General features: G+C 44.9%; 1 protein-coding gene across 1 annotated transcript in view; it reads right to left on the reverse strand.

Annotated features, from left to right (window-relative positions):
• NHSL1 (NHS like 1) overlaps positions 1-14,384 on the reverse strand; it is a gene marked incomplete at both ends in the record, with an annotated part of 176,620 nt that overhangs the window by 47,741 nt on the left and 114,495 nt on the right. The window contains one exon of the mRNA XM_080342809.1: positions 2,117-2,269. Coding sequence (XP_080198935.1) covers positions 2,117-2,269 — 153 coding nt within the window. The remainder of the gene's footprint in view (positions 1-2,116; positions 2,270-14,384) is intronic.

Here is a 14,384-nt window from a genome sequence, read left to right on the forward strand (position 1 = left end):
AATCACGTAGCACCAAATTTACTTACTACCCATTAAGGAGCTTTGGAAAACTCTGTCTTTTCTAAAGCAGCAGGTGGAAAAGCAGTTCATCAGTTGTCACAATTACGTCACAATTTCAACAGCACTTTTACACTGGACGAAACCCAGCTTGGGCTATAGAACTTTTAACTCAACCCTCCAAATGTGATCAGAAGCATCAGCGTCTTCCTCATTTCACAGAGCTGGCTGAAGCAACAGCAAAGTAAAACCTATAAAACTTCAGTCAGTGCATCTCTTACTACTCAGAGCCCCTACAGGCAAGAATAAAATTACTGGAAACAGTGTTAAATTAATGTTGTTCACTACTTGGGACAGATACAAGCCACAGCAAGGAGCTGTTTTAGAACTGCTCTTAGGGAATAAACATGGCCCAGGGAAAGAGCCTGAAGTAAAATAAATAGATAAATAAATGAAGGAGCAGAGTTTTGTTGACTACGTCAGCAACTTGAGGTCTGGTGGAGGCATCACAGGTTCTTCTGTCTCTCGGTTACTACCCTGAAAGCATGAAACTGAAATTCATTTCACTACTAAGGAGTCCTACACCATGCACACAAATGGCTAACTGGTAAGTTGTAGTAGTACTGGATAGGTTTTGTTTTATAAAGGGCAGCAGCTCCAGATAAAAATCCCAGCAGACTGAAGTAACTTCAGATGTGTAAGCTGAGGGAAGCAGCATGTATTACTTAGATTCACACTAATATGTCAGATATCAATGTATTGAAATAGAAGATGAACTGCAGTAGATACATTTCTGATAAAACACAAGAAAATCAGAGCAGCATTTTGACCTGTGCCATTTTATTTTATAGTAGTCTCAAACAGAGAGCAGAAAAATAGAAGAATGAGTAGTTAATGTTTACAAAAAGCTAGCCATGAGCAGTATTCTTTTTAATCTGAAGCAGGTAAATGTTTTTTATTTTCTAAAGAACCAGTAAGTGTGCCTGCAAGGGAACAGTAAATATTTAAAGGCTAAAGGGCTGAACAAATGCATTAATCCAATAATAAGTATAGAGGACACCCAGGCTATCTGCTGAGCCATGCGTGAGCAAGTAACAGTGGCTGTCAAGACTCCCTATTAAATGATAACAAAAGGCACGTAGTAACAGACAGTGAAAATCAATTAACTGGAGAAATGGCAAGAGAAATAAAATACGGCACCCAAACAGTTCTCTATTCAGAGGTACGAAATGAAGTTTTCCTGCACGTTTAAAAAGCAGAAATGTCATGTTAAACAAAAATTACAATGTTCTTTTAAATCAGTTTAACTCTCAAAGGTATCAAGTACCTGCATTTCCTGCTGGAACAAAAAGAGACCTGGAATGAGTGGCTCTTTGCAGGGTAACCCCCTTTGTTAAACAGCCAATGTAAAGAAAAATCTAGGTTAACCTTTTCCAGAACACACACATTAAACTGTAATTTTAAACTTTGCTTCTGGCCTGGGGACAGATGTTCTGCAGTCCTCCCCGCTGGCTGCCTGCTGCTGTACTCACTGCTGCACTAACACGACACAACGCGTCCCATGCCAGACTGTATGGGTGCACTCCCAGTGAAGGTACTAAGGGTAAAAACTGGTCCTTCAAAATGCACTGCAGCCTTCTGCAAGAAAGCACTTCCACATTTCCCTTGTCTGCCCCCAGCACCTTTTCCAACCTCTCACAAGTAGCCATGTCCCTGGAAATGACACTATACAAACAACAAATCACCAAATGAAACACCTGTGTTGTGGTTCTTACACTAAAGTATAAATGGAATAACTCAGGAATTACTGAAGTTGAAGGTACCATTTTGGAAACACTCCAAAGACTAAATGGAAATGGCCAAAAGACACCAGGCTTTCCCCTTTTCCATTCTAGAGTGCTCTATACCAGGTAACAGATTTCCTTGTCTCTTGAGAGTGAAAACATTTTTCCCCATCTCCACTTTTGAATGGGTAAACCCCACTCAATGTTCCTAATGTGCTGCAGGCAGAAAAACAAACAAGTCTCTTCTGAAGTCTGCAATTCTGTTACATTTGCAAAGACTGTGGTAAAAACTACTGTCCCTTTGGAACACATCAGTGTCTGCAGCAACATCTTACCTCTCAGTACTGACTTGAGGTTCAACTTGGCTTGTCGGTGCAGGTCCTCCACACAAGGTGGCCTTGAGGAGGGCAGGAAGACATTTTCCTGCTGGTGCCACGGAGCAGTGTAGTGCACAGTCCATCTACTCTCTTCATCTAGGTTGGAAACAGCTGCAGAGAGAGACAATAATAAGAAAATTAAATGCTATTGTAGATAGCTGTATCATGAAACGCAACAGTTTGCCACTGTAGCCCCATCAAAGCGCTCTCTAGAACCCCACTTCTATGACAACTAAAAACTCTCCCCTCATTTCGACTCTAAATTTGTTCTCCTGTTCTCCTTTCTCTCTTCTCATATTTATACTTGCTGTTGTATTTACTGTAAACTTGCAACCCTCTTTTTGCCCTTCTAGCTCCCAGCCTTCACAAAGGAGATCAGTTCCCCAGTCCCCTGATCCCGCCAGGCACCCTGTGGTGCCAGAGAGCCTCCTCCTGCCCAAGGGTGACCCTGGGAATATGACAGTTGCCACGAGAGATTACGACAGGTAAAATATCGGGAAATAAGTTTCTCCAACCTCGCCTGCTCAAACCAGGAACAAAAATTCCAGTGGAGCCAACAAATGAGCTACTTTCCATTGCTGTGAGTGGAAAGTGTATTTAGACAACAGCAGCTCCCTAGGCAAACACTGCTCAGAGCACAACAGAACCGAAGAGAGATTGCTCTTGGCCACCTCTTCTCAGCCAATACACACGTGAAAATAAAACACTGACATTGTTCAAGTTCAAAGTTCCCTACAGACAGTCGAGTGATGAATCAGCCAAAGCACATATTGCTAAGATTTGTTTATCATTTATGCTTCCCCAGAGACAGCCATTACCTTTTGTTTAAAGTTTGTCATCAATAAAAACTTTTACAGTTGAATGGCCTTATCCCTCCACCCTATAATAATAGGAAAAGGGCAGCTGGAGGTCAGATTTTATGATCCCCCAAGCACCCCTTGTCCTTCAGCCAGCATACCATACATCCTTGCTTTTAGCTCTCCAAAGCAGAAAAAGCTGCTCCAGCTGTGCCGCCTCCCCAGCACCTGCCCTGCCCGATGGCCCCACTGCCAGCCCCGCATCTTCCCTCGCCCTCCTTGCTGCCCACAGCATCACTTTGTCAAGCCGGTCTGACGCCTCTGTGGTAGCAGAGGAGGCGTGTAAGCAAACTGAAGGCAACAGCCTTCTGTCACCTGAAAAATTACTCTTTCCCTAACACCATCATGCATCTGCCAGGATCATTTCGGATGGAAATAATCAGTACTTGTAAAAAAAACTGAGCTACGCCTTTCACTTCAAAACATATCTACAGCCCAATGCTCAATGCCTGTTTTGTCCTAAAAGGACTTAGGGTGCGGATGGGGGTGGATGGGGGTCCGTAACTGCCTTTCCTCGTTTTTTTTTTAGATTAGCATCAGACTTTGAAAAAGGCTTTCGAAGACTTTCAACTGGTCTTTTTTCATCTCTGAGGTGGTTTGGTCCTGCATCCCCTCCCTTCTCAAAGACATATTGGCTCCAACATGGCAGACACGCATTCAGTCTGTGCCTGCTTTTCCTGTCCTTGCTAACTAGAGGTCAAAAATAAATCACTACAAACTGACAAGCCACCACCTACCTGGTTACAGCATCAATCATCCCGATATTATAGAAAAAGCCATAGGTATATTCAACGACCTGCCCGAAAAGCATCCCTCATCATCTGCTGGCTGAGCAGGTGGGCGGGGAGGGGGAGGAAGGCTGGAGGAGGAAGAGGAGGAGGGCAACACCAGCCTCCAGCATACCACCCCGCTGCAGTCTCGCCATAACAAAATTAAAGTTCAGAACAATGGCCATCAAAACCAGCTGACAGAAGTGTTGTGCCTATTGGAAAATGACTCTCTCCAGCGCCATTTGTCTATCTTCATGAATCAAATGGGGAGTCGTGAATTTCAAAGCCATGCTGAAAACAGAGCATCTTTAAAAATACACCGTGGCTCAGAACAAGCCTTACAGCTACCAGCCCATAGCCAGACATGGCTCAGCAGCTGCACAAGCAGAGGTAGGTGTCTGACAGATGCTGGGAGGGTGGCCCAGCACATGGCAGGACACCACTGCCCCATGGCAGGTGACACAGGCACACTCAGCCCTGTCACACCGAGAAGTTTGGCTCCTGCAAAACCCCTGAGGCAAAGGACTTAAAAACCACCACAGTATCCCAAAGCAGAGGTCCTAGAACAGGGGTGTCAAACTCGTTTTCACCGGGGGCCACATCAGCCTCGCGGTTGCCTTCAAAGGGCCGAATGTAATTTTAGGGCTATACAAATGGGGACTATATAAATGTGGGAGCAGTTACACTTGACACCCCTGTCCTAGAACGCTTCATGAGGCTGCCTCCGCACCTCAGAAAATATCCAACAGAGAACGAGATAAACTTAAAAGGAGCTGTCAGGAGAGCAGAAGCAAAGCCGAAGGGAGCTGCACTTCTCTTGCAGGACCCGCTGCCTCCCGAAACAACAGCGAGCACGCACAACTACTTACTCTTTCTCTTGAAAAGTTTCATGAGAGATTTAAGCTTTGTGTTGATGAAAACCACCATTTTCAAGGTGTTGAGTTGCGATCCTGAAGTTTAAATCCCATAAAAAGGAGGAGCTGCAGAAAGGTTACTGTTTTCCAGAGTGAGCCCGTTCTACACACCAAATTTTTCTTCTCCAGGCTTCTCCCCTCCACCTTTCTTTCCTGAAATCACAACTTTAAATCTGCCTAGGTCTTCCTGATGCTCAAAACCATTTACAGTTCTTTAGTCTGAATTTCTCCTCCTCACATGTAACCTTGTGGACTGAAAACAGCCACTTTCAACAGCAAAATAGGAGGTGGAGGGGGGAAAAAAAAAAAAAAGTTGTTATTCACGTTCGCACGGGGCCAAAAATCAGGCTTTCTTGCTACCAGTGCAAGTACTCAGTTCTTCTTCTCCTCCCTTCCTTGGCTCTCCCAAGTTCGGCTGCTCCAGGAAGCCCGAGTGTGCAGGTGATTCCCTCCTCCCATGGCTCCAGCGGCTGTGCCGGAGCGCAGGGCGCTGCCGGCACCTTCCCCGCCCTTTGCACCTCCCCGGTGCCCGCGGGAGGCGGGCGGGGGGCAGCCCCCGCACCCCCCTCCCCCGGCGCTGCCCTGCAGCCTGCTGCCAGTTGCAAATGAGAGTTGCATTTTCGTGCAAATCAGGATGCCCTGCTTTCCCACCGCTCCCATCCTTCCCCTTCCCCCTCCCCCCACCCCCTTTTTGTTTTTAACCCTCTTGCTCCCCCTTTATTAAGGACCCCCGACGCAGCCTCCGCTCTGCATTGCTCTACCCTTCCAGATTCGCTGCTCCCCCCGTAGTCATTGCCATTCCCTGGGACATCAGCCCACTAATTTTACATATCGAATTTCATTCAGCAACACTCCTAATTTATTCTGATTAGCGTCATCTCAGACCAGATACATGGAAAACAAAATCGAGTTATTCCTGGCTAATAGAGAACCTGTTATTCATCAAATGAAACTTGTGCGCAGAGATTAAATAGCCCAGCTTTTTAAGATGTGCATTATATCCTCATGCCTTAAAAAAAAATATATCTGTACAGAGGTCCACAGCCATCCTTCCTGCAGTTCTGCAGGATTTGATGCTAAGCATCAAATCAATGTGCTCAGCAGGGCATGCCCTTCACACAGTGTTCAGGCTCAAGAAGCAAGCCCTCCTTGACAAAGAAAGCTTAGGAAACCCCCTCGGGTTAACAATGAAAAGGATTTTTTCCTCAGGAAAAAAAAGACAAATGCCAGCAGCAGGGGGTTCAGACTGACCCCAAAGCTGCAGCAGGACCGGGCCTCTGGAGAGCAGCATGGAAAACACGGGTGCTCCACAGGAACTTCAAGTTTCATCAAGCGCCCCAGACTCAGCACCACACAGAACCGACCACAAACAAAGTGCCTCCATCATTGTCTGAACACCCTGTTATCAGCACTTCATCAATATTTGCCAAACCCAGAGATTTTAGAAGTATGATATGGGTTTGACACAAAATGTGCCATTAGCAGCAGGTCTCGGGTCCAGGAGACTTTTCGACTTGCTCAAGGGACAGAAGACCATGGTGCTGTGGCAGCAATGGCAGGGAAGACACCTCTACTTTTACACTGATTTCCATCAAGCACCTTACGCACAAAGTAAACCTGGCATCCAACTCTGCTAACAAGATAACTATTTAGTGGTTTTGTAGTTGCTTTTTTTGTTTTGTGGTTTGTTGTGTTTTTTTTTTTTTAATCACATACACAATAATACCCCTGTTCAGAATTTGCTATCACCCACACATCATTAAAACCACTTGCTGCATGCAATCTGGAGGTGAGTGCAGAATGACTCCACTTCTAACGCCAGCAGCGCTGCCATCTGAGAGCAAACCCAGAAGGTGGTAACTCCTTTTTTAGTGTGGTGCTGATCTTTTTGAGGACATAGCAAGTGGCTCCCTAAGTGCGGAGGGAAGCTACTGTGCAATTGCACAGGGGAAGGTGACAGTCTGAAGCTAGCATGTGAGGGAGACTGGGCTACTGGAAGCGAGACAGATTGCAGTCTGCAAGCCCTGGGAAGCAAGACTTTGTTCCCTTTTCATGGCCAAGCCCCTGTCTATCAACATGATCTTGGGTACTTTGGACGGCTCAGGAAACCCCTCCCTGTTCCACCTGGGCTGCAATGTGTGCCAAGTCCAGTGCTGCTCTTTGTTATGGGATCCTCAGCTTACCCTGAAGCATTTCTCCTGACTCAGTTCTTGATCACTGTCCTCAAGCCTTGATCTCCAGTATGGAGGCAGCCATTCAAACCCAGTAACAAACAATGCATAAAGTGATATCTGCCTTTCATCCTCACCCCTTTTGGCTTCCACCTTCCCTCAGGTCATGCTGACAGAGGTCGAACATCAAAAATGGCTACTCAGACTTTCAGACTCTGCATTAGGTCAAAAACAACCAAACACTCTTCCCACTTTAGACAAATCCATTGGCTTCCATGAAATCCAGCTTGCTGTCTCAATCCAGTTTTTTTAAAGGGCTTTTCCTGTCACAAGAAACTGTCACAATTGTCTCCTAACAGAAGTTCTCTTAGAGCTGAAAGCATGAAAGTGTGCTTCTCCACAGCCTGCCTCTCTACATTGAGAAGAAGATGGGGCAGTTTGAGAAAATTCACATTATAGTCACTATGCAAACAGATTAAGGCCTTCAGCCTCCAGTGTTGCCAATCCAGCAGACAAATCCACAAAAAAACCCACCAAACAACAACAAAGCCACCTAAAATTACCTTGATAGAAAAAAATTAAAAGTCTGTTAAAGCTCGATAAACCCAGCATGAACAGTAGGTGTGTACAGCATGATATCAGTTCTTTAAAAGCAAATGACTCAGAGATGGGTGGCGCACTAAGGAGACCTTGCTCTGTGGCACACTTCCTACTTGACCTGGAAAAGTTAATATTAACCCACATCCTTACAAGTGGGGATCACACTCACCTGCCACTCCACAAAGATACTATCGCAAGGAATACAGAAAATATAGAGATTTTCAGCAAATGCTAATTCTCACTTTATGCTGGGTGGGATTGTTAACCTAGATTGCAAAATTTAGCCCAGAAGAAACTCCTTCCTAATTTTGAAGCAAATAAAATGAGAGGCACAAGATGCAGTGCCAGTGCGCTTAGAATCATGAATGTATATCACACTCATTAGCAAAACTGTGCCACTTTTTAGTTCACATTATAATAGTTTTTAATCCTCGAGTGGTTAAACTGATTTTAATTTCTGGTAGAGGCCATGTACACCCAGAAGAGCAGTGAACAGGACTGGCTGCTTGTGCGTGGCGTGCCTGCAGTGCTGCGGCCATTCATTCCTTCACTCCTCTCCCTGCTCTCTCCCCTCTTTAGAGGGGCTTTCCAGCTGACCTGCTCCGCGACAGCCATCTGAGACAGCCACCCCTACACATTCATGGCAACATAAAACATCAGCGTCTATGAAACAATCTGGAAATATTCAGCTTCCAGGGAAATATTTCAAGCCAGACGCTGGGGGAGGGGGGTTGTCCTGCCCAGTCCCCATTCACAACCCAGTGCCCTGAACCTTGCACCAGCACACAAGGTGCACTGAAGAAGCTGAAGCTTTATAAAAAGGCAAATGTTGCAAAGGGACATACTTGGGTTGTCCATAACCACAGCCAGGGCAGCTGCCCAGCAGCAGTCCCTACGGCAGCTGTCTGTCAGGGACACTAACAAATTGGTGAGAATCAACTGTTATCCTTCCTACTGCCGCTCATCAGCCTATGCACACATGCTGTATGAAATTTAGAAAGTACTAAGTTTTAAAAAAAACCCCAACCCCAGATAAAACACAGGAAGTTAAAGCAACCCACTCCTCCTCCCTCCCACAAATCAAGAAAAATTTTACCACCTATTTTCATGAAGGTAAACCCAACACACATATCAAGTTTATGAAATAAATGATGCATCAAACTACTAACATGTATCACCACCTCTAAACCTGGACTTTCAGCTGTAAGCCTTCACAGTTTTATTCAAACAATGGAAGAATCCTCCATTAAACAACCGTATGGCACTGATGACATTTTAAGAAGAAGGAAGTAAAACAATAGCACTGAGCTGGGAACTGCACTGCAAGAGCTCTTCTGTTCAATAAGCAAAAGGGCAAGCAGAAATGTTAGTGAGCAGATGCACTAAAAACAATTAAATCAATGCCTTTGCTTTTTACGGCCATGTCAGTCACTCGCTCGAAATAAGTTTCCACTCTGCCACCACCCAGCCGCTTGCATGGGGACGCATGGGGAAGGAGCTGTTGGAAGGCAGCTGTTTCCAGCATGTCTGCAGGACTGGGTCTGTGTAGGACATGCTCAGGATTATTCCCTGACACCCCCATAACCCAGCCATCGAGCAGCCATGGTGTCTGGAGGAAAACAACCCTGAGACTGATCCCCGAGCAGCCCTCCTCAGGCTGTGCAGAGGCACCCAGGCATCTGCAGGGCAAGCCTGAACCCCGGGAGGGCTGTAAACCCCTTCCGCGGGCCACAAGGCTCCTGCCTGCCTCACACCAACACCACCCTGCCTTGAAAGCTGCACTTCTAGGCAAGACTTCCGTCATTAAGAAACATCAAGCACCTGAGATAAGAATGTCTCAAGTGCATTTAAAAGTCAGTGTCCAAGTTTTATGCCAGTTCTGGCCACCCTCAGCCCATGCTGTCAGACACTTGCTGGTGCTTAAATGGAGTCAAAGCCACCCCTGCAAACCACAGGAGTCAACAATTTATGGTCAGAAGGGATTTCTCCCTCCCTCCAGAGCCAGTCCTGGCTGGCCTTCTCCCCTCATCTTTCAGGAGAACAAAAGTGCTCCTCCACAAAGGCGGTCCCAGCCAGCACCCCAACCAGCTGCCCTCCCGTCTCCAGCCCGGCAGGCTCACAATGGCCTCTTTCAGGGCAACCTCGGCCTCGGTGAAGCACGATACTTCCCCGGCTACTGAGAAATTACAATTCATTAAACCTGGGATCAGGAGGAAGAGCAGGAGGAGACTGCACAGGGGAGAGAGAACAAAGGAGGAGAAGTGTTTTATCCCTAAGCCACCGCCACAAGAAGCCAAGAAGGACCCGCACCCCAGCGAACGGGCAGGGGAAGCCGAGCAGGGATTGCTTTAGGGGGGGTACCCCGGGAGCACTCTCCTTTACCCGGGCTCTAAGGGATTATGGATGGAGGCTCTGGGAAAGGGGCTGCCTGGTGGGGACAGGGGGAAGAGGGAGGAAGATGAGAAGGAGAAGCAGCACAACCTCAGCCAGAGAGGGCAGAAAAGCAGCAGACTGATTGATCTGATGATCCTATTTAGGTCAGAGCACAATAAAGCTAATTCATTCCTTTGACAATTCAAAACATCTTTCCACAGGATCCTCTATCATGCAAACACATCACCAGAGAGAAAAGGGAGCATTTGGGCAGGGCTGCCTGCAGACAAAGCAGCAGTTTCTTTTGGTTAGAGCATTTCCCCACACACTGCAACTGCAGGCAGAGGAACAGAAAACATTTAATGAATGTGCAATTCTGTCTCATGGTTTTGTTTTAAATTGCAGGGCACAACCCTTTTTCCTTCAGCCATTCCTGAACCGCAGCTAAGGAAACCTCAGCTCCCAGAAGGGTACTTTTTTCTCTCCCTAGGAAGATCCTTTTAAAATTCCACCGGGATAGAGTCTCATTTTAAATTCCAAGTTCACCTCAATGCTCGTATGCTACAATTTATCCTGAAGAACTGATCAAAAATGGCTATAATAATTAAGTCTTTAGAAAATCTCGACTATTATTTGCCCTGATAATGCACCATAGAAAAGATGCTTCTCTTCTGAATTAGTGATGGAAAAAATACCAGGCAGACAAGTGTACATAAGTCTCTTCATTGATGCAGCCTGCAGTATTGGGAGTGAAACCAACAACACCAGACTGAAAAAATGCCATTTCTGAACTTCTGTCCCCAACCGTCTCCCCATTCAGCCTGTAATTCCATCTTTGACAGCTGTGCACTTGTGGATCCACACTAATACCCAACAGACATCTTCCACTAATCTCAGTCTGCATTCTCCTTACAGATGTCCTGAAGGGGACACGCTACCCACTTATTTCACTTATTTAAAGGTCACAGAAAGAATCTTCATCTCCCCACCTCACATCGCTGTTTGGAATACTGTAATTTATATATGGATTATCCTGTTATAAGAAGTTGGCAGTTCTTCTTTTCTTCTTTCTGCTGACTGTCTTAATAAACTCAAGGTGAGTCACATCTAAACTCAGAGACGTCCTCTCTTAAAATTAGGCCAGTACGTCCTCTAGTTTCTTAAGCACTTTTCAACCTATAAATGAAAAAAAAATTAAGATCCTTGGAAAACACCAACCTTCATTGATTGTGTAACTGTTCATGCCAAACTCAAGCATCAAGTGTTTGCTGACTGTCTCACACAGCAACTTGAAATAACAGTTTTGTTTCTTAGTTAGAAACTCTTAAAAACCTCTCCTGAAAAGGCTATTTGCACAACAGAACATTAAAACGGTAAGTAAAAGCTAAGGTTCACAAATAATAAATGGACTGGAGGAGTTGTGACTAAAGCCCTAATTTTTTTACAAAACCTGAAAACCTGGGTACAAACTGCCCTGTTATTGTTATTAATGATACACAAACAAGCAACCCAAACCTCACAACCTGCCGTGGTCATTAACAGCTCAATAGCTGTGTTTCTTTGGATCGCTAGCAAAACGCACCTAACAGTTTAAATGAGCTACTGTTAAAAAAGTGCCTCATAACCAAACATCCTCAGAAAACACCAGTGAGCCCATCAGCTGTCATGACTTTTAATATCGTGGCAATGGTTTCAATAAATAAGTATGTGGGGGCATTAAGCAAACAACAGGCATCACCATCTACTTCAAACCAGAAAAAAGACAAAAAATGGAGAATCTCTTCTCCCCTCTCCCTCTCCCTCTCCCTCTCTCTCTCCCTCTCCTCTTCCTCTCCTCTTAAGTTTCCTTTTCCTTTTCCATTTCCTGTCAGAAAAGGAAAGAAGATTCCTACTTTTTTTCTACAGGATCCCTACTACAGATACCTACAATTTTTCTTGCTGTAGAAAGAGTAGTTATTTCCTTCTGTGGCTGAAGAACTTCGAAAACTGAACATGATAAAGTTGCAACATGACAAGGGGCTTACTATACACCATTTTAATGAAAGACACAATATTTAATAGCAAAAATGTCTCTTTTGGTATCCTTGCTTTCCCCACTTAGCATAAAATATAAACTGCAGAAAAGTTCTTATTTTGTTGGAGGAATTGGAGTAAAAGTTGGAAAAGTTGGAGGAGGAGTATAAGCTTAAAACTTGAGACAGTTGATGCTAGTTTCTCCCAGTACTTTCACTATTTATATGTGAAACCTTCAAAAGCATGCAGCACCATCACACCCACTTCAGTTTCAAACAGATCACACACTCCATAGCCTGACATCACATCCCCAGAGTAACCTTCTTCCAGTGGTGAACTCTCACTTGAAGTCAACTGAATCATAGAATGGTTTGGGTTGGAAGGGACCTTAAAAAATCATCCATCTAGTTCCAAGCTCCCTGCCATGGGCAGGGACACCTTCCACTAGGGCAGGTTGCTCAAAGCCCCATCCAGCCTGGCCTTGAACACTCCCAGGGATGAGGCATCCACAGCTTCTCTGGGCAGCCTGTTCCTGTGCCTCATCACACACACGGTGAAGAATTTTTTCCTTATACCTAATTTAAATTTACCTTCTTTCAGTTTAAAGCCATTACCACTTGTCCTGTCACTACATGCACTTGTAAAAAGTCCCTCTCCAGCTCAAAATGCAAGCATGCATCCACAATTTAGATCAACAGCACTAGAACTGCCAATGTATTTTTGAAAGAGCTCCTAAATGTAACGTCTTGCCAATAGGAGATACACTGTGACTCAAAGATTTACAACACTTGATCAAAGAGTGGAGACACCACACAAAGAATACAGAGGCAATTATGCAGAGCCTAAAAATACATTTCTGTGCAGAAATACCACAGGTTTTCCAGCCCAGAAAATAAGCTTGCAACGATCAACCGTCCTGCCCAGCTCGGTCATTCCTGAAACATCCCAGTAGCTGTTACTAAGACAACAGTAAGGCAAAGAAATATCAGTAGTTAACTACAACTAAGCAAACGACCCTGTCATCTCAAGAGAGTTTGTAAAACTACTGTGTATCTCAGTGGCTGCATTTTTAAACTACACACAATGATCCAAATTCAACTTTGGGTTACAGATTTGTCCAGACAACTGCTAATTAATGACAGCTTGTGCTATTACAGAACTGGAATGGGACAGCACTTTACATCGCAAGTTATTAAGAGCAGAGGAGGAGCCCAATTTAAAAAGAGTCTGGAAGAGTCAGGCTGGAAACTCCCAGAGCAGGGAGGACCCCTGGAGTAGAAGATGTGTTTTGAATGTAAAGAAGGAGGTTTGAGATTAATAACATGGTCAGTGTGAATAACATTTACACACTCAGGAAAACAAGACAATAAAACCACAGCTATATTTTTGAAAAAATATTCTGCATGAAAAGCCTCCTCTTTTTTCCCACCTTTATGGATAATGATACAAGCAGTTCCAGACTTCGGCATCCTTTAAGGACACTGCAATGCAGCACTAAACAAACTTCAATCCCAGTCCACTTGAGTTTGACAGAAGCATCGCCTAATAGGATCCCTGCTTTGCCACTATGCCAGGAATTGTCTAAATTGATGCACATCAAAACTCAATCTATATTTTTGTTTTTAAACCATGGCTGGTTTGAAGAATACAGTTGAAACTACAGTCATCAACAGTATCTGACACATCCCACAGTGTCTAATATTCTGCACAGAGCATACACTCAGCTCCAGGAATAAAGGAATTAAAACGCTGTGTTCTTATAGGCTTTGAAAATATTTCTTTTCATGTCACGGCAATTAAGGTCTTGCTCCTCTTCAGATTTATTAAGCCTAGTAGGACAAGGTTAGCAACACACACAAGAAACAAACGTGAGCTCACCTTCAGCTACTGGACATAAAAGAGGGTATTTTTCTCTGATGCCATTAATTATTTAACTTAACATTGCTACCACCATCTGCTTGGGGACCTGCTCACACCCACCAAACCGCAGCCCACTGTCCCTGGTCTGGCTCTGACATTGTGTTTGTGGCAAATGTCCGACAAACACAAGAAGGGCCAGGCTGATTAAAAGTGCGTGCTGAGAACAACCATTGAGGGATCATTCAGTCAGCAGAGGTGGCAAATTTGCTTTGGAGTTGCTATCCAGCTACAAGCTTAATTAGCCCTTCCAAGGTTCATGAAACTGCAGATAAATGATTTTATAATCCTCCGTTGATGCTTCTGGGCAGGGACAAATGTGCTCCGCAGCCCTTCTTGTGTAAAACTTCACTCTTCTTAAACTCCTTGTCAGAGCACCCAAAGGACCACAGACAAAGAAATGAAAGCACTGAAAACAGAGGAAAAGTTGTCCCATGGTCACCACGGCTCAGGTCAGCAATGAGATGGACGAGGGGATGAGACCCTCAGGATGAGCAGCACGTGGCTGCTGACTCCTCTCAGAGCAGGTAGCTGAGCTCTCCCACGGAAAAGGCATCACACTTGGACAATTTGCCTTTCGGCCACAATATTTACAAGCTTTGCTCTCCTCT

This window comes from Nesoenas mayeri (assembly GCF_963082525.1).
Source record: "Nesoenas mayeri genome assembly, chromosome: 3".
Lineage (NCBI taxonomy): Eukaryota > Metazoa > Chordata > Aves > Columbiformes > Columbidae > Nesoenas > Nesoenas mayeri.